The sequence below is a fragment of the Paecilomyces variotii genome, assembly GCF_004022145.1.
Source record: "Paecilomyces variotii strain CBS 101075 chromosome Unknown C8Q69scaffold_3, whole genome shotgun sequence".
Classification (NCBI taxonomy): Eukaryota; Fungi; Ascomycota; class Eurotiomycetes; order Eurotiales; family Thermoascaceae; genus Paecilomyces; species Paecilomyces variotii.
In genome coordinates, this window is record NW_021167142.1 from 462,938 (window position 1) to 487,311 (window position 24,374).

Here is a 24,374-nt window from a genome sequence, read left to right on the forward strand (position 1 = left end):
CAGAACGTCATCACCTGCGCCTTTTCACGAATCTCGCGAATCTTCTTGTCAGCACGGCGTACCACATGATGAAAACTCTCAGGAAACTGATATTGGACAAGGAGCCCATCTTAGTCTTGTCGGTGATGAACCAGCGGCTCCTCTTCCTTCAATCTGTGGACGTTTAGAATCTCAAGACAATGTCAAGCAGACGGAGAATGACAATCCAGACGTTGCTATTCCAGCTGAACACGAAAAAACCACAGAACGTGTGGTTTCCAATGCCAATGAAGAGCAACTTAGCGAACAGCTAGCTGCTGTCGAGCTCGATACTTGGCCGTCTCACCCATTTACTGCAGCTCCCCACGGGAGTGGCACGTTTATTCCGTACACAAGCTCAACCGGAATCCTTGGAGGGTATATGCCCCGGCAGCCCAAAGGTGCCTCGGGATATAATAGAGGCCCTAACAGTACAGTAAGTGCGAGACAAGCAGTCCCCTTCAGCGAAGATCAGAATGCAAACACAGAGACACGTGAAGAAGGTTTCAGCCCTGGCGAACATAAAGAGACACTTCAGTCGGCGGACGATCCACCGCGTTTCTACCCCTACAGAAGTCAGTCAGCTGTGAATTATTCAGAAATCAACGAATGTGGTACCTTCGGAGCCTCGCAGAGCCAGATACAAGATCTGGGACCAGGATCAAGTCAAAGCTCATCCAGTCAGCAGTTAAGTGAGAGTTTGATATCTCCCCTTCTAAGGCCTCATTTAAGGTTATTCTCCGGACTGCGGGATCTCAGAAGTCGGAGTATTTCTCACGGAGGTCTCTCTAATAACTATTCTAGACTTGGACAACGGCGAGGTCGTTATGTCTCCTCGTCAAGAGAAAGTGAGATGCAGGATGATGAGCAGGACTGGGAGACAATCCCAGAAAGTGATCAGTTCAGCAGAGACACGTTTGACACGTTTGTCGGACAGGGCGCTCATCGCTCTGGATACGCAGACCCGTACACATCCCGACTGGGACAGGCAATGACAGGAAGCAGCTTGGCTGACTACTCCAGTTACGGCAGTTTGGCACAGGAGGAGACTTCTAGCTGGACTCCCTTTGACCTCCCTTCTTCACCACCTCTCCCACAGGCGTCGCCTTTCTTTCATTCTCAGCGTGCGGGTCCAACAAACACGCACCACCCTGACCATCAATCTGATATGGAGTGTTCTGCTTCCTCTTCTGATCGTCACTTCCAGAATACAAACCTTCTCATGAGCCATATCCCTCCTCTTCCTGCTACCACGAGCTACCTTGCGGGTCCTCCTCGTCCTCATTCAGCGAGGGCTTACCGGCACCCAACCCCTCTTGGGGATTCTCATACGAATCCCTTCTGCTCCTCTCCACCGACAATCCCCAGAGGAGCGGATGTCTGTCCGGGCAGGCTTAATCTAGCCTCCGGACAGGCATCCAGAGTGGGCGGGACAAGTTACAGTAAGTTCAGCTTTCTTGACCAGAGCCATATCACGGAAGAAGACACGGATTTGCGATCGGATGTTCACACCCTTGGAAATGTTTCTACCCACAGTGATGAAGGACCGCCTCCTTTGCGAACCCCTTCGCCTGAGATACCCTCTCTTCATAGGACCCTCTCCGCTTCTTCGGGCTGGGTGACTATACAGTCCACTCATGAGAGCCCCGCTGCATCTGATATGCTATACAGACATCAGATTCTCACACAGACTTCTAGGTCCCGCCCAGGGCGTGTTGGACACGTCGAGGGCCCTCCTTCCTGTGGAAGGAGGGTAACCGACTCAGCCAACGACGTCGGAAACGCTGCCCCGGGAGCGTCGCCGAAACAAGCGGCTGCTCAGTCGTCCTCTACAGAACGACTGATTATCGGTTCATCGGACGAGCCGACACTGGTGAGGTCGACCCCTGGCTCTATCTATCAATCAATTAGATCCAGGGGTCAGAAAGGCCAGAGTCAGCGGCGCAGCTCAAATGATATTGAGCTACAAGAGTGGTCACAACGGTCACTTGGAAGCAGGAATCTGGAAGCGACGCATGGAAAGGGGAAAGACGCAGACATGGCAACGACTTTCTCTAAGCCGTCTCTTAAGCGTGGGCCTTCTACTGCTGCACTCTTAGCAACCAGAACGACGTTCAAATCATCTTCTGCAACTTCTACCCGTCGAACAAAGAGATACCGAACAGATGCTGAGGTACGGGAGCGACTCCGGGTTATGGACAATATTTCTGCCTCAGATATCGCCAGACCTCAAGCTGCGATGACATTTTCTAGCACTAGCAGATTCACCGGAGATGAAGAAAGTGTGGGGTCGTATCTTCCCTGGTACAGGTCAACTTCCGGGAGATATGTCTTTGCTGAACCTCCTCGACTTGTACCATTGCAGTTCCGCCACTCTCAGCTATCAACAATTGCGAACATAGTCCCTCAGAAACGACTAGGGCGGAGGATCCTTGTAGGTTTGACTTTACTCTTTCCATTGGGGTGGCCAGTGGTGGCTCTCATCGGCTTGGGCCTGTCTTGGCCGGACTGTCTGATAAGGTGGTTCTCAGGAGGAGATGTGGAGTCTTTTAACGACCGTGAAAGAATCCTGGCGAGATGGATAACTTTGGGGTACACGATTGTCCTTATAGGGGCTACAATTTCGCTATTCATGGCTCTCTTTTCAAAATAAGCCTTTTGCAATTCATGATCGTCTGTGTCTCAGATACGTACAATATGGTGATACTCGGTCTTGGCTCGTCACATACTCATTGAGCAAGGACAAGGCGTTCGGAACAAGTCAAAAAAGAGAGTCACGTTTCTTGGTGCTACAGAAGGTAGTGCTGTCTTACGCTGTCTGTCTTCGAGGGATTATGAAGGGTGACAATTCATTCTATGAAGTTCTAAGAATATCTGGGTTTGCTTGATGTTCAGATATCATGCTGAAAGAAATTCCTGTATTGACATCTTCAGTGGGTAGAACGCTATCATTTGACGTTGGTAGTTTGGACGGGGCCTCTGGAACGATGCTATCCCAATAGCTCATGCATGTATCTTAAGATGAAAGAGCCACTAATATCCATGTCTCTCATCTTCTAATAGAGTTCACAACAGGACATGTCCAGAGCAAACAAATGTTCTTAATCTCCGCTTTTTTCCCCCGGACTCGTCATATAGCTGGTAACTCGCGACCAAAATATGAAAAACGAAGCATGCACCATATTCAAGAAGCAGCATGCTTACTTTTCCGCCTAATCACATGTCCCCATCTATAGAGCACATATGGCACCGGCACCATCAATGCACTCAACCCTCCCAGCATTGTCAGCGTCCACTCTACACCCAGATTCGAGTACAACGGCAACGAAACAGGCATCATCACGTCCGCTATCAAATATCGAATGCAACTCGCACTATCCAGCGCCGAAGCAGCATAGATCGCATAGCTATCCATCAGGTATTCATAACAAGTAACGAAAACAAGGACAAACCCAAACCCAAAAGGAACGGAGCCAATAATCGCAGACCACGGCGAAATATCCGATCGAGTTGTATATGTCATCATCCAGAGAAAGCGAAATCGGTATAAACGGCGCACCGAACATAGCTGCGTAAAGTTGGGATTCTGGTGGCGGCACTATATTTTCTACTTGCTGATTCTCTGCATGTTCATATCCTTCCTCGCGGTTTGGGCCCTGAGAGATCTTTGCGCGTTCTTGAACCCTGCGCAAGTCCCTCGTGTAGGGTAAAACAGGACTCTGCTTCCTGGCCATGATGGTCGGGAACTTCCTTGCTCTGCCCCTACTGCCGCTTCTTGATTATCTTTGGTCAAAGCCGTACGTATCACTGAACATGAAGGTGTAGCCATTCAGTGACGTGAAGAGGATGACGTAGGTAATAGCCAAGTACAGTGCGATGAGTATGACGATGGGTTCATAGATAGCCAAGAAGAAAGGACGATATAGCGATTCGAAAAGCTGTCTAGGAAGGGAGGTTCCCTTTTCGATCTCCGATGGAGCTTTATATCTTTCATTCCCGGTTACTTTGCGCACATGCTGAGTCTTCCATTTCCAGAGCATCAGCTTGAAGGTTTCCGGTAGGAGGAATATGACAGCCAGGAGAAGCACTCCTGCGAGAATGGTAGTCACCCAGTCAACCCATCTCCAACTGGGGCCGTATTGAGCAAGGTAACCGCCGATAGGTGGCCCTACGCCGTTGCCAACGAATGAGAGAATGGAGAAGACTGGAAAAAAGTATATATTTTCCTTTGGACTCCAAAGATCCGTCAGACTGCCACCGGCGCAGACCAGGGGAGTCGAGCCGAAGAAACCGGCGAAGAATCGGAAGGTGAGTTGTGCTCCCAAGTTGGGAGAAAGAGCCGTCGCCATGGATGAAAGCGTAAATAATATCATTGAAATCACATAGACGGGGCTGCGGCCAACAGTTTCAGAAAATGGACCAGTTACCAATGAACCAGCTGCGTAGCCAAAGAGGTATGTGGCTATATTCATAGGTAAGAGGAGGATATGTTAGCCTTCATGTCTTCAACATGGAAAGAGAAGAGTTAATTTGACGAACATATAGCTAATGATTCCGCCAGCTTGCTCACACCGAACTCCGCAGTGATCTGCGTTGATGCTTCGCAGTCTATAGCTCTTGAGAATCCCACAAGACCAGCAATGGATGATACAATCAGGCTCGATATTATCCGTATGCCCAACCGCCAGTTGCGTGCGTCCATCGGGTCATTATCGCCTTCGCCATCCACAAGAAACACTGTCCCGTGCGTGGAATCATCGTGTACGTATATCCAAGGAAGTGAAACCGGCGCCTTGTTATCTCTGCTCGATGATGTGGACGAGAAACCCGAGTCTGCTGGAGAATTAAACTTCTCCAAATCTAATAAATAGTCAGATATGAATGCACTCAATGTTTGAGATAGAAAGAACCATACTCTGAAGACTTTCCTTTTCCGTGTGGATCTGACCGGAGTTGGTTGTTGATTTGTCTCCCTATACGCCGATATTGTAAATAAGGTAGCATTATAGATCCTGGAGGTGAGATATCAGCAAATAGAAATGAGAATGCGCGTATAAGGAAATCTAAATTGATATAGGCAATAATTAATTTCGAGCTTAAAATTCCTATAATAATTTATATCGTATTCCAGCTATGAATAAGATACTGATCATTATAGGCTATATTCAATGATAGCTACTTCGTCATCAATATCATACAGAGCCATCCAGTACGTGTCAAGGATAGTAGCAACACGCAGATCTTCATCTGGATCATGTGGATACAAGCATATAATAATTTCCAGGCACGGACAACAGATCTGTACTACAGAGATAGTACTGGAGGGGGATTCATCGGCTCAATTTACCTTATGAGATGATGTCTAATGCCAGTAAGCAACATTGCTAGGTTAGTGTGAACATAATGACAATATCAGCAATAACAACATTCCGGAGATTCCCCAAGGCGATCTGGGGGGTCACATACAAGGTCAGCGGCCAGCCTCACCTTGTCGACAGCTGATGAAATCGGGACATGGGCCATAAACAACCGGTAAAGTGGATATCTGTATAGTAATATGATATCATTAGTTGAGATCTATCTGCCAAGAGGACATGAGCATTGCAGTCGTGCTCTACCATAGACAGCTGAGAAGCGTTGCAATGCTTTTTGGAAGCATTAACCGTTTTGCTCGACAAGATATCGCGTCTCTACTATTTTTAACAATCTATTGATGTCATAAGTCGAGTCATTTAAAATATCCTCTAGTGAGCGGAGTGTCCCCATCTAGTCTTACTCCGGTTTTATGTCTGGTCTCCAAGTGCTAATGAATTGTCCATGAATGATGTATCGCGCTTGAAATGGGCAGTTTGACGGATTCCTTTGGAACTTGAGGGGCCATTCCATATTCAGACCCAGATTTCAACTCCCAACGACCTCGAACCGGTGCAGACAGTAAACTTTTCTGCTATACCCTGTGAAGGACATATATCCAATGAAAGACCTGCGGCGTATAAGCCGAAGAAGCAGTCTCTCCCGCTGGTGCCTGCAGCGGCGTACGCGAAACAACATTCCAATGCTCCGCTAGATACGGAAAGTTATCAAAGCGTATCGTGGAATATGACAGCGCAATCCACGTCGTCCCCCTTTGCGTCAAAGGCACAAGATGCAATGCCAGGAGCTCAACCGGAGAGAGCTCAACCTCGCTGATTTCCTTCAGATCCAGAATCTGCCGCACCGTGGGGCATACTTTCGACTGATCATCAGCGCTGGATGAAGTAAATACTTCCTCCGCGCCTGTCGCAATGGCGTCGCTAGTGCTCTTGTCTAAAATAATCTCGAAAGGAGAAAATTCCCTCAGAGCAGAGGATAGATCACTCCAAGAGCGCAGATCGGCTTGAACCCAATGCATGGCGTGAGCTGCATCTTTGCCGGATTCGAACTCCTGTCCGAGACGAACGGCTTCAGAAGAGAAATCGACATTCTTATAACAGAAGTTAGAGAATGATGTTTTCTTGTTTCCTGTTGCTCTGCGGGGAAGGATTCAATTTGAATCTTGGCTAAAAGAAGAAACTTACGACAATGCCGTCGCCTCTCCATCCACGTTCCACAAACTTATCGCGCAGTTTAGATCCTAATTTCGAGACTCCCGGTCCCAGATGCAAAATCTGGGGTCGTCTTTGTTCTCCTGATCCCGACTCGATGGGCTGGCGCTTCTCCAGGTCGGACAAGACGGTCTCAATCAGAGCCTCGCCCGAATTCAACCATTCGCCGACATCCTGGCCGGTCGCGAATCTGATATCCCAGAACGCGGGGTCGTCGTAATCCGGGGCACCCTTGATTTTCTTGTTTGCTGCTCTCCTGGTCGAGGCACTGGCCATACTACTACGTACTAGCAATTACTGGTCGCGGAAATAGTGAGGGCGCACATTTGCTTTTTTTTTTTCGGGTATAGAAATTGATATAGATCACGTGCCCTTCATAGGGCCTGGTATAACATACAGCAGAATGATAGTTGCAGATGACAAGCAACTCGATACAGATTGCTTCACCAAAAAGACATTACCATAGCTAGTTAATCCTCAGACAGGGTATCCGACCAAATATGTAGGGCTATTGTACACATCCCAAACCGTACGCCGCAAGGACAAATGAACAAAATAGCCAACCCAACAACAATAATGGTAATAATACAGAATGTAAGTAGAAAATATTGAGTGACTTGAGTCATAATATTTCATGACTCAGACGCAAATGATTCCAAAGCTGCACAGACAACACTCTTTCTTCTTAGTTCCTGATCGCTTTTTTGCCGGAGGTCGCGGCCAGCAACCTGATAGTGGCCCTTGTCGATCCGGTGAGACAAAGTACTGCCCGGGATGGCAGCACTCCTTCTCCTTCCTTTGGCGTCAGCGCCCGAGCGATCACAAGAGGAGCCCAAGACACTCTCTCTGCGGAAACGGTTCCTTCCAAAGGCGCTTCCACGACGCCCTGGCGGAGACAGCGGTGGAAGAGAACTGGGGTGACAATCCTCACCCAGCGATTCGAGATGTCGCCGTTCCTCCTCCGCGAGCAGAGCCAGTTTGATGGCATCCACACCGCTCATAGCGTTGCACTGCAAACGAGAGATCCGCTGCCGCTGCAAGCGAACGTGCAAGTGGCCGTCTCCCATGCCTTTCTCCACATCTGAAGATGACTCAATGTTGGTGTCTGAGGGCAGATATTCGCATGGGACTGAAGTGGGGCTGAGGAAAGGAGAATGAGGGCTCGGGTAAGAAAAAGATGCCAGTGAAGACGTCTCGTCGTATCCCTCATCGTCGTGATCAGTGTCCGGAGGCGTCAGAACGTAACCTGCGTACTTGGCTGACCCTGGACCCTCTGACCCAAAGGTAGAACTCGAGGGTGATACGGCATGGTCTTCGCTCTGTTCCTGCCCATCGTTGTGTGCCAATGTGTGCGCATGCAGTTTCTGAGTCAGTGTCGTGATCGATAGACGACGCTTCGAGTCGTATGGGTTTGAGGTTGGCGGTAGAGGACGAAAGTGTGAGGATTTATGGCGCGACAGCGGTCTGGGGACGCGATAGAAAGTCGGTGGTGACGGGCAGCGCGACGACAGCGGGGAAACCATGCTATCACAGTCGGTCATGTTCCTGTCCTCCGTGTCGATGGCGAGGCACAGAGACCCGTTGGACGACGGGGAAGAGAAGGAGAAGTCTTCGAACATGGTGAAGAGGCTGGTATGCTCAACTCGATGGAACTTGTTGAAGTGAAGACGATGGTCAATGAGACAACGGGCAGCTCTATAGTCGTGGCTCTTATCTCGTCGTCGATCCGTTATCTTCCTGGAAGATTGAATGCCTTGAACAGAAACTGCACCACTGTCTTTGTCGCGGACAATTGACTGATGCCTAGATGACAGAAGGGATGATGCTGAGCGATAAGTATAGTCCCGCGGATCCAGAGACAGTCGCCAGTACCACAACGGCCACTTGCAGTCAATATAGTCGAGACGGGTGGGAGGACAGTGAAAAAGAGCGTCTGGCACGAACTTCGACAGAGATTTTCAAGTGACGAGCATAGTGGCGCGAGGATTGAATAAAAAGATGAAGGATGGTGGTTCACTCGGCCTTCCCCCGGGAACTGACTAAGCGGTCGCTCCTTTTAACTAACTAACTTAACTTATGCCGCCACTGTGTGCATCGTCTCTCCGGACAGCAACTTTTTCAAGTCTTTCCTCTTCCACATCGAAGAAAGGAAGGTTTACGCAGGATCCTTAACATATCGCTACTGCAGCGCGCGCCTTGATCCGGCACCAACTCTTGTAGCCCTTGATTGGCGTCGACTTAGCGGCGAACAAGCCCCTGCAGGAAGACCCTCCGCAACGCCTTCTCCTTGGTCTTGATCACTTGGAACGATGCCCCAGTGGGAGCAACGGCACGGAGTAACCTTGTCTGAATCGTGCTTTCTCCGCAGCTGGGACAAAGACGAAATTTGGCCATCCTCTTTTTTAACGGTCATTGCCGGGAACTGAGCCGAGAGCATCCCTAGCTTCTTTGTCCGGTCGCTTCAACAGGTCCTCTCCGGCGTCTTGGCCTGGTCTGAACCCTTCACGGAGTGGTAACTAATCATCGACAAGTGCTAACTACAATGCGAAGTACTAAACCATACTAAGTGAACGGACTTCCTCTCCTTTATGATCAACTAAGAGATTTCTGCGGATTCGGAACGTCCAAGGGGTGGCTGTCCTGCCGGCGTGCCCAGGGATGGATTTGACCGTCGAAAAGAAGCAAGTCTAGAATTCACGAACCACGGCGGCAAAAGACTATCGATTTGGTGCGCTGCCTCGTGGACCAATAATACGCCATAGATGAGTCGCCAGTCTAGATCCAAACCACTGGATCATGCTGGAGGAACCGCTCCAAGACTTTTGCAACGCCCAATAAAGACATCCACATGGCCTCTGGTAAGGCTGTTCAGGCAACTCGAAGATCTCTTCGTGGTAACCTTTTTACCCGAATAATACAACCGTCGCCGCCAGCCGGTCCACTGGGGGTTGATGATGTTGCATCCCAACAGAACTCGTTCGTAGAGTACGGAGTACTGATCGGAATGTTCGGCGTAGGTTCTCCTGGATTCCGATTTCTCCGCAGAACAGATCCATATCCCAACGTCGAACTAACCGTACTTAAGCCTAGTGGCCTCCTATTATTTCATTTACTGTGCGGCAAGGCTGAGGCGCTTCTTGGCGTCTATGCCACGCGGCAGCCACGTTGAACTTTGAAGCTGGTCGAGACGGAAGACCCATCCATGGCACTGCGATCGACCGCGTTAAATTATTATTATCTCCTATTTACGACGTTTCGGGCAATACTAATCTCCACTTCGGATTATGGTAGATTCAGGGTTATCAAACCGGACAGTGATAATAATAATGATGATTCTTCAAACAAGCCGCATCAAGCGACGGCCGAGGCTGAGAATGGGACATTTTACTGCCAGTGTGACCTGTCACCAATTATTGTCTTATCCCGGGTACACTTAAAAGACCCTCTTATGGATTACTGACCATATAGACCGTGAACACAGCGCAAGCCTTAGTTAGTCTTGTCTATTATATCACTGCGACACCGGCTGTATTAGAATTCGGTTGACAGGTCATTGTCTCTATACCGAGTTACTCATGGCAACAATCTCCTATCTTATGCGAGATACGCTGACGTAGTAGTAGTACGTAGCTATTTCGGGTACATCAGACATGCTTCAATCGGCATCAGATTCTGGTCGTCTTCCCGAATGGAGTTGTACATATCGTTCCCTGTCTCCGGCTGCTATTATTATTGAGGTTGTTGACTGCGAAAACTCCGGACTGCTTGGGGACGTTCGTTTTCTGATTAAATCCCCGCCGCTTTGCATCACCGTTGAAGCTTATCTACTACCATATTGCCTTTTATTAGCTCTCTCTGCTTGTGTTATTGAACGGATATCTGATATTATTTCTAGGAGTGGCTCCTAGGGGCTCTATGTCACTATCTAGCAAGGTCACTGTCCACTGTCACTCACTACAATCACTCTCTGTGAACATCACTTCCCATCTAAATTGGCAGACCACGCCACAACTGAGCAAAAAAGCTCGACCAAGTCTACACATATAGCGGCACAATGCCGACTCACAGCCTATCAGAATACAAATGGGTATCCTCACTACTCTTATATGCAATTCCAATCAAACATCAATCGGCTCGGATAATCATCCCAACCGCTGAGGAAGAAAAGCGTCTCGCCCCGACCATTATCCGATGCATCGAGGATACTCAAGGAAGCTTCCTTGAGCTTGTATCGCAAGTGACCTTAAGGCCATATCTTGCGGTGCACGCTCTTGTAAACGGCTTCCGCCCGCGCGGGGAAGGGTGCGGGCCGTATCGGAGAAAAACATGGTACAGTAGGTACACTTGTCCGTAGCGCCAATGCATTGATATCATTCACAGTGGCTAGTCTTCACCTTGGAAGTTATGCTCTTCTCGATACGTTCCTATCCACTGGAACTCCTTACCTAGAGACATGCTGCGGATGTGTATACAATCAAGCGCGAAAACTCTCTCACGGCCCATTTTTAAGGGTTGACCACGCACCTGCTGCGTTATCTCATTCCATACCCCTAATTGAAAGACTGCGGTGGCGAAGAGAGCAAGTGCCACTCGGTAGAATGAAAACTCAAAGGGCCAGAATACAGACAGGAACCCTTCATTCATCAACAATCGTCCACTCCACAACATTCGACGCCGGTATAACCACCTTCGGCCGACCTCCATTATCCTTGAGGTCCGAAATAGGTTCCACTCCCGAGCCAGGGAGCGTGACAACGGTCTGAGTATGCGCTGCGGCCGTTCCCCAGTCCCACCAGTCTAATGTGTTTCCTTTGAATTGGTATCGGAGCCTCTCGCCGGGTTTCAGATCATGGGGCAGTACATCTCCGTCCGCCGGCATAGTCCAAAAGTCCGACCAAGATTCGCCAGGAAAAAGTGTTGGGAATCGGCCCTTTGGATTCTCAGAGACGTTTATCAGCTTATCAGGATTACCCCAGATCCCAAATTGACAGTAGTCGTCGCCCTCAAATGTCTCCCATTCCTCCTCTGCCTCGGGCCTAGATTGATCTAGACAGCGACGGCGGTAGACGCGGAATTCTCCATCTACCGGAACAAATGCATGGGTGTGGAAGGTTATTGGTTGAGCTTCTTTGCTTATGGCTGTATTATCGCTGTTTGAGACACCGTGGTAAATGACTTTGATATGGACATCCAGACTGCCTGTCAAGGTCATTATTGGGCTACAACTCAGCTCAAGACTAAGAACTGGTGCCCCTGGCCTGTTGTATTTATAAGCAGAAGAACTTTTTCTATTAACTATAAATAGAGCGCTTACACTCTTTCACTTGCCTGAATAAGCGGTGGCGTTGGAGGTCGCGGAATAGGAGGACGCTTCCCTTCTTTCACTGTGAATGTTATATGTGCGCCCCCTGGAACCAAAATTGGTGGCCACTTAGGCTCATCTTTTATCTCTGGCTGCGTGCTCCAATCCCAATGAGTAATTTCCTTTCCAGTCCAAAGAAGGTCGTAAGTATAACCTAATTGTAAGAGCTCTTCCTAAGTATCGGGAAAGGATAACCTGTAGGTGATTCTGCAGCGGTCATGGCTTTTCTTAGCCTCTGCTGTGTAACACGAAGGCGGCTCGTTTGGAAATTGCTGAATTATTGAGTCCACTTCATATCTAGGTTTCTCTTCAACGCCGATTCTTTGGAAGCTGTCTAGATCGTGGCGCAAGAGAATGAAATCCTCCCGGCCAGGATCAATTTCGGGGGACCAGCGCAGCCAGAACGGTTGGTTAAGGTCTTTTGTGTTATCGTTCTGGCCGCTAAACTCATCGCTTAGAATCCTTCGAAGAGAAACTCGAATTGAGTAGTTTTCATTCCGCGACTCCGTCCAAATGGTCGAGGCACCGTCCAGCTCCAGAATTAACCGTGGAGTATCAGACCTGTGTTGTACACTTATTGGCTTTTTTTTTGTTTCTCTCTGTTAGTTTTTAGGACAGTGTTAATTAACATACAGCCTATCACTTTCTCTCCATATTACGTACGAATCCAGTTTGTCGTCCATGGCACCGTTGGCTCGAACCGAGATGTGGGAAGTTTGGGGATGGAAGAACTACCTACTTAAGTATGTATGTACATACCTACCGTACCTAACTAGCGTGGCCATCTGAGCATCTCACAGACGGTGGACTCTGGAGCCTCCATCTAGCGCGCGGTGCGTATGTTGACTCGATTTTCATTTCTTCCATATTATTATTAGTTCTTATCACCCACTTCGGCGGTCTCTGGCCAACCCTTTCACGTGATGGAGCCCGTCCTGCTCCCGTCCCAGAATGGAAATGGAAATCGCTGCGCTGGGTTTTCGCCGCAAAGTACAAAGGTAGAATCATCCGTAGACCTTTACGGGACCCTGGGTTCGTACCTTCAGTTGGTCTGCTTCCTCCGTTCATTCTATAACGCCAATACTGGTCAGATGTCAATTTCTATGATAGTGTTTTGGTAACATGGATAATTGAATTGCAAGCTTGAAGGGTCGAATCAACTATGTACTTAATTACCTATTCGGGATCGGACGGAACCCCCACTCTTCTCTCCCCCGCAATAATCATAACGGAGACGACATATCAGCAATTTTCGTGTCGACATTCCTCGCAGCTCAAGGTCGCCATTGTCAAGGCACTCTAGACTATTTACAATCATGGCAGCTCTTCTTAAGAAGCCTCTGAAGCTCGCGCTGGTGCAGCTAGCATCCGGTGAGTGGCGCAAACCGTCCAACAAGCGAAATCAACACTGGCTGATCATGTCGCTCTTCTCCAGGTTCCGACAAAGCTGTCAATCTCTCCCACGCTCGCACAAAGGTGCTCGAGGCTGCCAAAGCTGGCGCGTCCCTCATCGTGCTGCCAGAATGCTTTAACTCGCCCTACGGAACTCAGTACTTCCCCAAGTACGCCGAAACTCTCCTCCCTTCTCCACCGACCAAAGAACAGTCGCCCTCTTTCCACGCCTTGTCAGCATTGGCCTCAGAAGCCAAGTCATACTTGGTTGGAGGAAGCATTCCCGAGTTGGAACCGGGTACGAATAAATACTACAATACCTCCCTTGTCTTTTCGCCGACCGGAGCTCTGATCGGCACGCATCGCAAGACGCATCTATTTGACATCGACATTCCCGGAAAAATCAGGTTCAAGGAGAGCGAGGTGCTATCACCAGGGAACAAACTGACTATCGTCGACCTGCCGGAGTACGGCAAGATCGGTCTGGCTATCTGCTATGACATCCGCTTCCCTGAGGCAGCCATGATCGCCGCCCGTCAAGGAGCCTTCTTGCTCGTCTACCCCGGCGCGTTTAACCTGACGACAGGTCCCCTGCACTGGCAACTGCTCGGACGCGCACGTGCCGTGGATAACCAGGTCTATGTCGCCATGTGTAGCCCAGCCAGAGACATGAGTGCGACGTACCACGCTTTTGGCCATAGCTTGGTTGCTAACCCCAACGCGGAGGTCTTGACGGAGGCCGGTGAGAACGAGGAGATCGTCTATGCGGACTTGGATAACGACACGATCGAGAATACCAGAAAAGGTATCCCGATCTATACGCAGCGACGGTTCGACTTGTATACAGACGTCAGCCAGGGTGTCAAGAATGATAATTGAAATATAATAAATATGCGTATATAACTTCATTCAGTTATCTCTCCATGGACATCGTGATGTCTCCTTTCCAGACAATGTTCGATTCTAGAGATTCATGTAAGATCTGCATGAAATTGGAACTCCCGTTCGCCAGTCCCATTCCAACGCTCATCCGTATAGTACAATCCAGGATCCCATCAAGCCGGCCTCTGCATCACAGAAGCATCTCCCTGCCTCCACACTATATCCAGCACCCATTTCTTGATCTTCCACAGCCCATCGCTCTCATCCCTCACCAGATCAATCCAATACTCGCCACCCGCCAGATACTTCGGTCCATCGGGCTCCTTTCCCCTTCCGGGCGGACAGTGCTGCGCCAACGCATACGCAGTGAGAGACGCAGTATCTGCTCCTTCCTTCACATCGACACGGATATTGCTGAGCATATGCGTGGTATCCATATGTCCGACACGGTCGAGGACCTGAGTCCGGATGTTGGAGAGTCCCTGGACGGCTCTTATCTCATCGCCAGCGCGTATCTCAAAGGAGACGTCTTCGTGAGCAAAAGCGGAATCGAACAACGGAATATCGCAGCGGTCGATGCCGATCATGGCACGGTAGATAGCGTCCGTAATAGCTTCGCGAGGGGTGAGAGAGGAGAGGACTTGGGGGTATTTTCCAGTCATATTGATTTGTAGCTTGGGGAGGGAGTAGTGCGTAAGTAAGCAGCGTGGATTGTATTCAAAGATCCGAATATTCCTGCTGTTTTACTATTATGTGATCACTTCGTGTAGGTATCATGAGCTGATATTTATATGCTTTCGAACTGTGTGTACATGCTGTATTGTATCCGTGTGTATAAATTGCAAAATTCGAATTCACATGTATAAATCCACTCGATGAGTCTTATCTTGTACGCCGTCGCCTTGCTCAGGATACCTAGACAACTTCACATTTACAAAAAGACCATTTCTAGTTCTCATTTCCTCATACGGTGTTTTTGAAACACTCTGGGCTGTGGCCCTAACTCCGATTATCTCCGTCATACATCCCCCTCATCTCCGGGATGGGGAGATTGATATCCCCGAATAGCAACTATTACCGCATGATAGAGTAGAGTCTGAGACAGGGAGAGCTTAGTATCACTCCGAAATCACTCCGCAATACTCTAGATCATGGCCATGAACACCTATCCGCTCTTCTATATCACAAGCTGAGGTGCAATCATTACAACTTAGCCAACCAAAAAAAAGGGGGGATGTTGTTCTAGGCTGTATGATGCATCTGAAGCAGGCAATTGAATGAATAAAATCTGTCTATGGCATTTATTTGTGCACTGACTAACTATTCTGAGCCGTTTGAGTTGTCCCGGGCATAAGGCCTGTACCATAGGCGATGGATTTGGCTAGACTTATTTATCCGTTTGTTCAGGCAATCTAGAGGATACTTTCGTATTTCATGAAATGGAACTGGTCATGAACCTCAAATATAAATAGAATAGAGGTAGAGTTTATGCAATTGAATGCAGTGGAGACTTCCTATTGCCGTTACATTTTACAAGTATGTACATTGAAGGGATTCATATTGATATATGCTCAACACGAGCACAAGTATTAGCGGAGAGGGAACAGGGAAAAGTATTTATATACAAAAGTCCCGAATCCAGAAGGAATGAGATCTTGCTATCGGACAGACGCATAGTAGATACAAGGTACATCAACTATTACCGTTCTTTGATAGGATCAATACTGCACCAAATGAGCTACAACGCTAATCCTATCAAAGAATAATCATCAACCATTCCTAATTCAGCAAATCAGACTTGGCAGAGGACAAAAGTTAATCACGTGCTTAGTACAAGCAGCGAGCCAATCAGCACCGGAGCTAGCGTCTAAGCGAGACACACCGACACTTTCGGAATTTCGACCTCGAAAAAAGGCCTCTCGATCTCCAGCACTCCGTAACGACAGTCGACCAATTCAGCCAACGACAGCCAGCACCACTGTCCATCCCTTCAGTCAGTATACGCATCGTCTTCTCCTTCCTCTGCCCTCTTCGAAACTAACAGACAGCTTCTTCGCGCAAACAGAAATGTCCACCAACGCCAAGTCCGGAAAGAAGGGCGGTCGCTCCGCCATCGCCGACGTTGTGTCGCGCGAGTACACCATCCACCTTCACAGGAGAGTACGTTGAAGCACACAATTCATACCTGCCTACTACTTGCTTTCCTTCGCCTCGAGATGAATCCTCCTCAAAATTTTGCGGTTGAAATGAGGGAAATTGGAAATCGCATCTGCGTCGCGGAAGTCGATTATACAAAACCGTATTGAGGACCATGGACGGAGAACATAACCACAGAAATGTGGAGAAAGAGAACCGCCAAGCGGAAAAGAGGAGGGATATAACTTTTTTCTTTGGAATAAAAGAAAAGAAGAAGAATTAGTTTGATGAAGTCCACCTCATGGCCGCAAAAAAAAAAGAGATCATCTCGCAGCAACCGATTAAAAAAAAATGGCATTCGGACGGAAGACTGATTTATCTTCTTTTTTCAACTTTATAGGTGCACGGTGTCAGCTTCAAGAAGCGCGCTCCTCGTGCTATCAAGGAGATCCGTGCCTTCGCTGAGCACGCCATGGTACGTTTTACCTTTTTCTTTACTTTTGGCGTATCTTTTCCAAGAGAATAAAAGTCTAACCAAGTCCTTTTTCTTCACTTTCCAGGGCACCAAGGACGTCCGCCTCGACCCCCAGCTCAACAAGAAGGTCTGGGAGTCCGGTATCAAGGGTGTCCCCTTCCGTCTCCGTGTCCGCATCTCCCGCAAGCGTAACGACGAGGAGGGCGCCAAGGAGAAGCTCTACTCCTACGTCCAGGCCGTCAACGTCAAGGACCCCAAGGGTCTCTCCACCACCGTCGTTGAGGACGCTTAAATGCACCCCTCCTTCCTTGCTGGTCTAAGGGACAATTTTTGAACCCATTTCTCAAAAATACCAACGGCGAATCAATCAAAAAAAGGGATGTGGTGTTGTCGTGCTGAATAAATGTCATTTCAGATCCGGCCCGGGGACAAACAGACAATGGGCCAATTTCGGGAAAATAGGGGGTTCTTCATAAAAGAAACTGGATTTTTATGTATAATGAACAAATTCAGAAATGGGGGATTTTATCTCCCTGAAACCGAAATTGAACGGATTGTGCCACCCCGCCTTAGAAGATCCCACAGTTGCTGTACTTGTCAATGCCCTTCCTTCGAGACAACATGTCGGCGCCTTTTTATGATCTAGCCGCTCGAAGGTTCAAACCATTTGAACTCCTGTAATATCTGTAGCGAGTGCTGTCTTCACATGTAACTTGTAGTTAACTACCCTTATTGCGGCGCGCAAACTTTACTGGAGATCAGCGACAGCACTACACTAACTGCTAGCCACCACGTCATTATGCCCGGACTGTAGCAATCAAGCCCCTATGAGACTCAAGATATACATCGTGAAACTAGGTTGAAATAAGGTCAGGCCAATTCTTCTATACGAAGACTAGAGATAAGAATAAGAGTATGCTAATGCTGCAATTTTTTGGCCGTCGCCCCGACAATGTTCTTCGAGTCATGCCACGGTGATGAAAACAGGAAATTGATTCTACATAGATGCATGTTTCATGCGATGCAACGCTGGCGGCAGATCCATTAGAAAGAAAAAGGAAAAGAAATAGCTCCACGCATATCCAGCTCGATCAAAAATCACGGGTCTTACCAGGCAAAAACTTGAAGAAAACGGCAGTAAATGAGAAATGCTGACATGGTGTCCTGGCTCCAACCGTACACCGTCATTAGAAAAAGAAACCCAGCTAGACCCTGCGGAAAGGGTCCTTGCCGGGGAATTAAGGACTTCGCGACTATGGCCCAGTCACCGGAAAGGGGAGGGCCAAGGAAGGGCGAGAGCCCGGGAGCATGCATGCTTTTGATAAACATTATGAAGAGCAGTCCCTCGCAAGGCAGATAAGACAGAAATCCAAGCGGACATCAATAGAATCAGTAACCTCGTAACTGGTCTTGACTCATGGTGCAATAAGGGACCACCAAAATGAAGGAGCTCTAGGCTTTAGAATCCTCCATGGTTTTAGCCAAGCGGCTGACTTCCTCCTTCTTGACGCGGATAGCCCACTGTTCAGGGGCACCCTCAGCCTTCGGAACAAGGAATTGAACACTAGTCCCTGACTCTTTGTACTTTATCTGCGGGAGAAGAGAAGCGTTTAAAACGACTTTACCACTAGGGTCAGCACGAAGAATAACGCGAGCACGAGATGTTGTTTTGTGTTTCAGGACACGAAGCCAGCCAACGCCTTGGCTTTGCCAGCCGGGTGGCTCCAGCTTCATGGCACGGGCACGTATCTCCAACAGCATGTCTTCGTCCTCCTCGCCAGCATGGCTACGGGCAAGGTCGACTTGAGGCTCTGATGGAGCAGCGTCACCATCAGCTGAGTCCTCCGCACCCGTATCAGATGTCGCAACCGGTGTTGTAGTGCCGCTCGGAGTAGCAGAGACACCGGTGGAAGAAGAGAATATAGACGAAGCACCCTGGGACGGGCCGCCAAATGCAAACCCTAGCTGGGGTCCGCCAGCGGAGTTTCCTGACGGCTTTTGTGCAGTTGAGCCTCCAAAAAGGGCTGAAAACGGCTTCGAGTCACCAGCAGTCGCTGTTCCTGATGAAGACTCAGCAGCAGATGTGCTGCTGGAGAACTTAATGGGCGAGTCCTTCTTCCAAGTATGGTCGCCAAAAGAGGAAGTAGCAGAACCGGCAGCATTAGCGGCTGCTGGAGTTGGGGAGCCAAACAAACCACCGCTAGTATTCAGACTAGACCCGAAGATTGAACCGGCTTTAGGAGTTGCAGCATTGTCTTGGCCGGATGTGCTTTGGGTACTGGCCGAGAAGATGCTGGTGGATCCACTGGAGGAGGCGTTGAAAGAAGGCGCAAACTTGGAGCTGCCGAACAAGGTAGAAACATTGGTGTCTTGGTCCTTCTTCTCTTCTGAAGGCTGGCCTTCACGCTTCGGCTTGCCATCCTTGTCGTATTGTATTCGATCAAACAGGCTCGGTCCGCTCTGCGGCGTCGGCGCAGACAATGAAGTGGCAGCTCCCGACACCTCCTTCTTAGCCGCCGCGGCTTCTTCGGATTTCTTTTTCAAGGCCTTCGAGATATCGCCCTCGTCGCTGCTATCCGCAGAACCGTTGGTAGGCGGGGCCGGCAAGGCCTTCTGTCCTGCTCCGGCACTGACATCGCCATCCGTAGACTCTTTGTCACTATCATCATCGTCACCTTCGGCCTCGGAGTTAGTGCCAGACAGGTGACCAAATATGTTACCGGACTTAGGAGGAGACCGGCTGCCATTAGCATGGAAGACAGATGAACTCGTCGAGGGCAGTGCTGGAGCAGTGGTTTTTTCAGACGTGGATTGTGCAGGCTCTTCTTTTGCTTCATCATCGAAAACAAATCCTTTGCCAGGAACAAACTTGGCACGTTTCTTGGAAAGAGCTTCAAACTCTTCACGTTTCTTACGCTGCTCCTCAGCATCCTTCCGCTCCCACTCAGCCTCGTCGTCCTCATCGGAATCAAAATCCTCGGCCTTGCGTTTCGCTTTCTCCTTTTCGGCATCTTTGTCGGCCTGCTGTTTGAATTGCGCCAAGAAATTGGGCGCAGCTCCCGAATTGAATTTAGGTAACTCGAAGACAGGCTTAGCAGGAGACTCCGTAGCCTTCTCGGCACTGGGTTTCAGGCTGAACGGACTCTGAGTTGAGGATGCTGTGGAGGCACCAGACTGCGGGACCAGTGGCTTAAAGGCAGGAGTGGCGGGTGAAGTCTCCGGTGCTTTATCAGCTGTAGTCTTGGAGCCCTGGGATTCTGAAAACGAGCTGGCAAAAATGCTGGCAGTGGTCGATCCAGCCGTCAGCGCACCCGTACGCTTTTCCGGTTGAGGACTGGCATCAGCATCGTCCGCAACCTTCCGCTTGTTGGAAGCGGGGGAGTTATTCGATGCTGCTGGGTTGAAGGGAGATTTCGAAAAGATATTGGTAGCGGAAAGTGATTGAGGCTGATCAGTAGACTTCTCGGCAGGCTTCACCTTCTTCTGAGAAGGCGTTTCAGCTTCTTCGGCATCTCTGGTCTTCCGCTTAGACGCGGTAGACCGAGACTCGCCAACGGGTACACCAATGGTCTCACGAACACGCATATAGAATAAGACGACTACATCAAAGTCATCCTTGGACGGGTCAAGCTCTGAGATCTTACGCTTGAAGCTCTCATTTAGCATGCGAACACGGTGTAACAGCTCGACATCATCACTCAACTCCTTGCTCAGGTTGGAAGGTAGGCTGCGTGGACCCTTGGTGGCAAATGACACCTTCGAGGGCGTTTCCTTGTCCTTTGAGATAGTCGAATCAGATTTGATTGTGGACAGATTGGCCGGGCCGCCGGCCGTAGATGCTGCTCCTTTGATGCTGAACGGACCAGGGCCACTAGTCACAGACGATGTAGGAGGTGCGGTCGCAAACAGACTCGGTCGCTTGGACGCGGGCGTAGAATCTCCAGCTGTAACATCTGGCTTCGGAGAAAAGATATTGCTGGGCTGAAATGGAGAAGTTGGAGGCTTCTCTTGGGCGGGAGAGGCCTGGGCAGGAGGGTTCATAGCAAAAAGACCACTGAATGGGTTGGCTGGAGTCTGCTCCGCAGTCGAGGGCGCTTTGGGTGCAAATATGTTGCTCGCAGGTGACTGACCGAAGCTTGCTGTAGAACCGAACAAACTGCCTGAAGGCTTGGGAGCGTTGCCATCCTTTTTACTCTCAGCAGCAGCATCAGCGGTAGGCGCCTTAGGCTCCTCGATTTTCTTCTCCGCGGAACTGCTAAAAGAGAACAAGCTACTGGGCGCCGGTGTAGGCTGAGTAGTTGCCGGTTTGGAAGCTCCAGAAAAGAGGCTGGAAGATGGTTGGAATGGCTGAAAAGTAGGAGCAGACGTTCCTGTGGAAGCGTTCGTACCAAAGAGAGACGGTGTTGAGGTTGCTGAAGTCGTTGCTGCTGCAGGAGCCGCGGCTGACACGGAGGGTGTAGTCGTGGCAGCGGACTCCGGCTTAGAGGTCATGCCAAAGAGGGAACCACCAGTGGTAGCGGAAGTAGACGCCTCAGCTGGCTTTGCATCGAAGGGAGACTGAGAAGCCTGTGCGAAAGGGGTCTTGCTCTCGCTGGTAGCACCAAATAAAGGTTTGCTACCGGAAGCACCAAGCGATCCAAAAGCGGGCGGTGGTTGTGATGTGGCACCAGTGCCAAACAGCGGCTTCCCAGCACCTGCCTTGGAGTCGGGGGAAGTCTGCATCGAATCGCTAGGTGCAGAGAACGCAGTGGAATTGCCGAAAATTGTCGGCTTATCAGCATTGGCCTGTCCGAAAAGACCGGATGCAGGTGCGGTAGACGTCTGCGCGCTTGATTGTCCAAAGAGGCTGCCGGTCGAGGGAGCTGTAGACGGTGTGGATTGGAATGGGGATGCAGTCGCGGTAGATGTATTGTTACCAAAGCCACTGAAGACACTGCCTGTGCCATTCTGTTGAGGCTGAGCACCAAAAAGTCCAGTTGAAGTGGCTGGCTGCTGGTTCTGCGTTTGGCCCGTCGGTGGAAGGTTGAACAGGCTTCCTTTGTAGCCACCAAATCCAGAGCCGCCAGCCCCCTGACTAGAACCACCTCCGTTCATGTTGGCAAACGGATTGCTGACACTCGCGCCTGTATCGAAGGAAGAGGAGAAATTGAAACTGGAGCCACCACCAGCGCCAAACGACACAGGCTGGGTGCCGTTCACGGCAGGACTGGAACCCGCCCCTGGAAAGCTCTGCGACTGGCCAAACGTGAACCCGTTCGAGATGCTAGGAGGCTGGGATCCGCCAGACGTGGAAGAAACTGTGTTTGGATCTAAAGAAGTGAAAGGGCTGAAGGGTTGTTGCGCTGAAGAAGATGTAGCTGGCGAATTTGGACGCGTTCGTCTGTTGATGGCTTTAATCCTGAAGGTCAAGGTCAGTAGACGCGTCAAAGAAAGAGTGGGAAAAGAGAGAGAGAGAGAGAGAGCGTTGTAGCCTGACAAAGAAAGACGAGGCTGGGCTAGGTCTGAGCAACACAATAAAAAAATGATAACAGAAAGAGCCTCCAGAGCCCGCCGGTGGGAGTCTTAAACGACTCCCACACTGCTAACCTGACTCTATCAACGAAATATTCTTCAAACCACTCACTTTCTGTTCGCCATCTGCGCAGCAGTTGCGCGCTGGGGCTTGTCATCCGGTGCACTCGACATGTTGAAAAAATCGTTACCCACGCCCTTTTCCCCTTGAGGACCCTGGGCCGTCCGTTTGGACATTGACGCGACAGACTGAGCGCTCGAACGATCACTCGATTCCGCGAGACCACTCCTGCACGTCTTCGAGCTTAGAAAACTAGGCTTTGGGCCAACCCAGAGTATATTCGCTCTACCTGGCTACTGTCACCGTAGCATACACGGCCACAGCGCAACCGGCGCGTGTCTATCGGTCCGTAGCTGATTGCGTGTATATATAATTTCAAGCAAACGCTTTCCCGGGCAATCGACCAGCAATGAGTCACGTTGTGGTGATATTCGTGATATTCCACTGTCAGACCCAGCCGCAGGATTCGGTCAACGCCTCGATGACGATGGTCGTTGTGTACTGCTTTGTGGGCCCCTGAAATGAGCTGGGTACGACCAGACACCTGTCGCAGCCTATTCCAGACACCAGTTCATACGAGTCTCGGTTCGCAGGAAACGACGAGTCGTGGCAAAGGCGCGCTGGACAACGGCGACGGTCAACCGGGAACGAGTACGAATTTGCTCGACCGGGGGGAGTGAGAAAGTCTGGTACTAGGGAAAGGGGGAAGGCAGAGCAACGAAAATGAGCCTTCTTGAGCTTATTTGCACTTGATCAAGATGCTCTGCCTTACAGCAAGTCCAGCGTCGGTCGGGGGAGAGAATATCTCGATGTCGGCGCTCTTTTTCTCGACGTTTCGTGCCTTGGATCGCGACTGCTCGCGGGAGACGGGCGGGCGAAAAAGAATGTCACGTGCCACTCGGCCCTAGGCGGGATTGGGAGCACCTGCCATTCTTGGCGATGACATAATGGTGCAGAAATGGCCTTTTCTGTCTACGACGTTGCGGATGGAATCGATATCCGCCTTTCCTCTCGAGTGGCGATATTGTTGTGTCCGATGCATTCTGAGCTCAGATGGAAGGTGGACAAGCGTGGAGACTAGAGATTCATTGTGTAAAGTACACACATCGCGCTGTTGCTGCAGCAGCAGAACTCTTCAGAGCGGGAACTAGTTTAATTAATCATGACGTCTAGGAGTCGATCCAACCGAGCTGGGACCAGGAGTTCATTCGATTTTCATGGAAAATCCGGGGTCGAGTCGACTAGTTGATATATGATTTATCGTTGCGTCCACAAAGAAGCGAACATGTCAGCAAGCCCTGGCACTTTGTTCCGCGCCACGTGGAACATCCCTGCTTGGATTTAGAACTCGAGACGGACGGGTAAATGATTAAATCCAAGATCAAAGGTAAGAGATTTGGCAGTCCAACTGGAGGTGGATCCTGTGATTACGAGCCTTCGTCTGATCGATACTGCGGTAACTGTTCCGAGGAGATATCACTTGGGCTAGCACCATTGGCACTATATTCATATCGAGCTCATTCTTCAAACGTGTTGAGACAATAGTGTTAGCCGTTCAGTTGAATACCGTATGATTAGACTGAAGATATAATACCAGGTGCTATCCCTTTATAATGTTTCGCACTCTCCTCTAGGGAGCTAGTTTTCGTCCACAACTGGCCCCTCGTTTGCAAAATTGTTCTGGTGAAGAGGAGACCGTTGAGAAGAAGCGAGCTGGTTTCTACCAGCCTGCTGACTGTAACCGGGGTTCGAAACTGCCTCCTGGACGGTAATCCCTAGTATAGTATAAATCTAATAAGGACTCGTGTGTCTATCTCAATAATCTCGAAAACAACAACATCATTGACCATAAGGAGAAACTTTATCGCCCTCCAGCGCAGGAGATATATATATATATATATCACGGTGTCGACAAGATTCAAGTTAGATAAGAAGCGGGACGGTCCGCAGATC

The 24,374-nt window shown here is 49.6% G+C and overlaps 10 protein-coding genes across 10 annotated transcripts; 3 read left to right on the forward strand and 7 right to left on the reverse strand.

Moving 5' to 3' along the window:
* The first annotated feature begins 597 nt into the window (after positions 1-597).
* Positions 598-3,129, forward strand: C8Q69DRAFT_460770 (hypothetical protein). Its single transcript, XM_028630194.1, has one exon. The coding sequence runs from the start codon at positions 872-874 to the stop codon at positions 2,669-2,671; it is 1,800 nt and encodes a 599-aa protein (XP_028486329.1). The 5' UTR covers positions 598-871; the 3' UTR covers positions 2,672-3,129.
* Positions 3,130-3,202: 73 nt separating this feature from the next.
* On the reverse strand, positions 3,203-4,720 carry C8Q69DRAFT_490890 (putative MFS transporter; the record flags this gene model as incomplete). The annotated part of the gene is made up of 4 exons (XM_028632133.1): positions 3,203-3,586; positions 3,618-3,702; positions 3,820-4,480; positions 4,558-4,720. 4 exons carry the CDS (start codon positions 4,718-4,720, stop codon positions 3,203-3,205), a joined length of 1,293 nt encoding a protein of 430 aa, XP_028486330.1.
* Positions 4,721-5,688: 968 nt separating this feature from the next.
* C8Q69DRAFT_460771 (hypothetical protein) lies at positions 5,689-6,942 on the reverse strand. Its single transcript, XM_028630195.1, has 2 exons — positions 6,576-6,942; positions 5,689-6,481 (listed from the first exon to the last, which is right to left on the reverse strand). Exons 1-2 carry the CDS (start codon positions 6,876-6,878, stop codon positions 5,966-5,968), a joined length of 819 nt encoding a protein of 272 aa, XP_028486331.1. The 5' UTR covers positions 6,879-6,942; the 3' UTR covers positions 5,689-5,965.
* Positions 6,943-7,234: 292 nt separating this feature from the next.
* C8Q69DRAFT_505572 (hypothetical protein) lies at positions 7,235-8,221 on the reverse strand (the record flags this gene model as incomplete). The annotated part of the gene is made up of 1 exon (XM_028632719.1): positions 7,235-8,221. The coding sequence occupies one exon, from the start codon at positions 8,219-8,221 to the stop codon at positions 7,235-7,237; it is 987 nt and encodes a 328-aa protein (XP_028486332.1).
* A 2,876-nt stretch (positions 8,222-11,097) lies between these two features.
* On the reverse strand, positions 11,098-11,889 carry C8Q69DRAFT_201643 (hypothetical protein). The gene has a single exon (XM_028626086.1). The coding sequence runs from the start codon at positions 11,812-11,814 to the stop codon at positions 11,239-11,241; it is 576 nt and encodes a 191-aa protein (XP_028486333.1). The 5' UTR covers positions 11,815-11,889; the 3' UTR covers positions 11,098-11,238.
* A 114-nt stretch (positions 11,890-12,003) lies between these two features.
* On the reverse strand, positions 12,004-12,840 carry C8Q69DRAFT_201753 (hypothetical protein). The gene is made up of 2 exons (XM_028626089.1): positions 12,598-12,840; positions 12,004-12,525 (listed from the first exon to the last, which is right to left on the reverse strand). Exons 1-2 carry the CDS (start codon positions 12,645-12,647, stop codon positions 12,138-12,140), a joined length of 438 nt encoding a protein of 145 aa, XP_028486334.1. The 5' UTR covers positions 12,648-12,840; the 3' UTR covers positions 12,004-12,137.
* A 343-nt stretch (positions 12,841-13,183) lies between these two features.
* C8Q69DRAFT_201646 (carbon-nitrogen hydrolase) lies at positions 13,184-14,373 on the forward strand. Its single transcript, XM_028626087.1, has 2 exons — positions 13,184-13,335; positions 13,400-14,373. The coding sequence occupies exons 1-2, from the start codon at positions 13,281-13,283 to the stop codon at positions 14,233-14,235; spliced, it is 891 nt and encodes a 296-aa protein (XP_028486335.1). The 5' UTR covers positions 13,184-13,280; the 3' UTR covers positions 14,236-14,373.
* A 1-nt stretch (position 14,374) lies between these two features.
* C8Q69DRAFT_201647 (hypothetical protein) lies at positions 14,375-15,069 on the reverse strand. The gene has a single exon (XM_028626088.1). It carries the CDS (start codon positions 14,898-14,900, stop codon positions 14,412-14,414), a length of 489 nt encoding a protein of 162 aa, XP_028486336.1. The 5' UTR covers positions 14,901-15,069; the 3' UTR covers positions 14,375-14,411.
* A 1,296-nt stretch (positions 15,070-16,365) lies between these two features.
* C8Q69DRAFT_392932 (ribosomal protein L31e) lies at positions 16,366-17,060 on the forward strand (the record flags this gene model as incomplete). Its single annotated transcript, XM_028627640.1, has 3 exons — positions 16,366-16,398; positions 16,775-16,849; positions 16,935-17,060. Coding segments are annotated over 3 exons (234 nt in total), but the record flags the coding sequence as incomplete, so codon positions are not given.
* Positions 17,061-17,614: 554 nt separating this feature from the next.
* Positions 17,615-18,255, reverse strand: C8Q69DRAFT_201826 (hypothetical protein). The gene is made up of 2 exons (XM_028626090.1): positions 17,961-18,255; positions 17,615-17,703 (listed from the first exon to the last, which is right to left on the reverse strand). The coding sequence occupies exons 1-2, from the start codon at positions 18,176-18,178 to the stop codon at positions 17,667-17,669; spliced, it is 255 nt and encodes an 84-aa protein (XP_028486338.1). The 5' UTR covers positions 18,179-18,255; the 3' UTR covers positions 17,615-17,666.
* Positions 18,256-24,374: the final 6,119 nt, after the last annotated feature.

Coding starts and splice junctions, on each gene's coding strand:
- C8Q69DRAFT_460770 (XM_028630194.1), top strand. CDS start 872: ATGCAGGATGATGAGCAGGACTGGGAGACAATCCCAGAAAGTGATCAG.
- C8Q69DRAFT_460771 (XM_028630195.1), bottom strand. CDS start 6,878: ATGGCCAGTGCCTCGACCAGGAGAGCAGCAAACAAGAAAATCAAGGGT. Junction 6,482..6,575: donor GGAGAGGCGACGGCATTGTC/GTAAGTTTCTTC, acceptor TTCTGTTATAAG/AATGTCGATTTCTCTTCTGA.
- C8Q69DRAFT_201643 (XM_028626086.1), bottom strand. CDS start 11,814: ATGACCTTGACAGGCAGTCTGGATGTCCATATCAAAGTCATTTACCAC.
- C8Q69DRAFT_201753 (XM_028626089.1), bottom strand. CDS start 12,647: ATGGACGACAAACTGGATTCGTACGTAATATGGAGAGAAAGTGATAGG. Junction 12,526..12,597: donor TGGAGAGAAAGTGATAGGCT/GTATGTTAATTA, acceptor TGTACAACACAG/GTCTGATACTCCACGGTTAA.
- C8Q69DRAFT_201646 (XM_028626087.1), top strand. CDS start 13,281: ATGGCAGCTCTTCTTAAGAAGCCTCTGAAGCTCGCGCTGGTGCAGCTA. Junction 13,336..13,399: donor GCTGGTGCAGCTAGCATCCG/GTGAGTGGCGCA, acceptor GCTCTTCTCCAG/GTTCCGACAAAGCTGTCAAT.
- C8Q69DRAFT_201647 (XM_028626088.1), bottom strand. CDS start 14,900: ATGACTGGAAAATACCCCCAAGTCCTCTCCTCTCTCACCCCTCGCGAA.
- C8Q69DRAFT_201826 (XM_028626090.1), bottom strand. CDS start 18,178: ATGTTTATCAAAAGCATGCATGCTCCCGGGCTCTCGCCCTTCCTTGGC. Junction 17,704..17,960: donor TTTCTTCAAGTTTTTGCCTG/GTAAGACCCGTG, acceptor ATTTCAACCTAG/TTTCACGATGTATATCTTGA.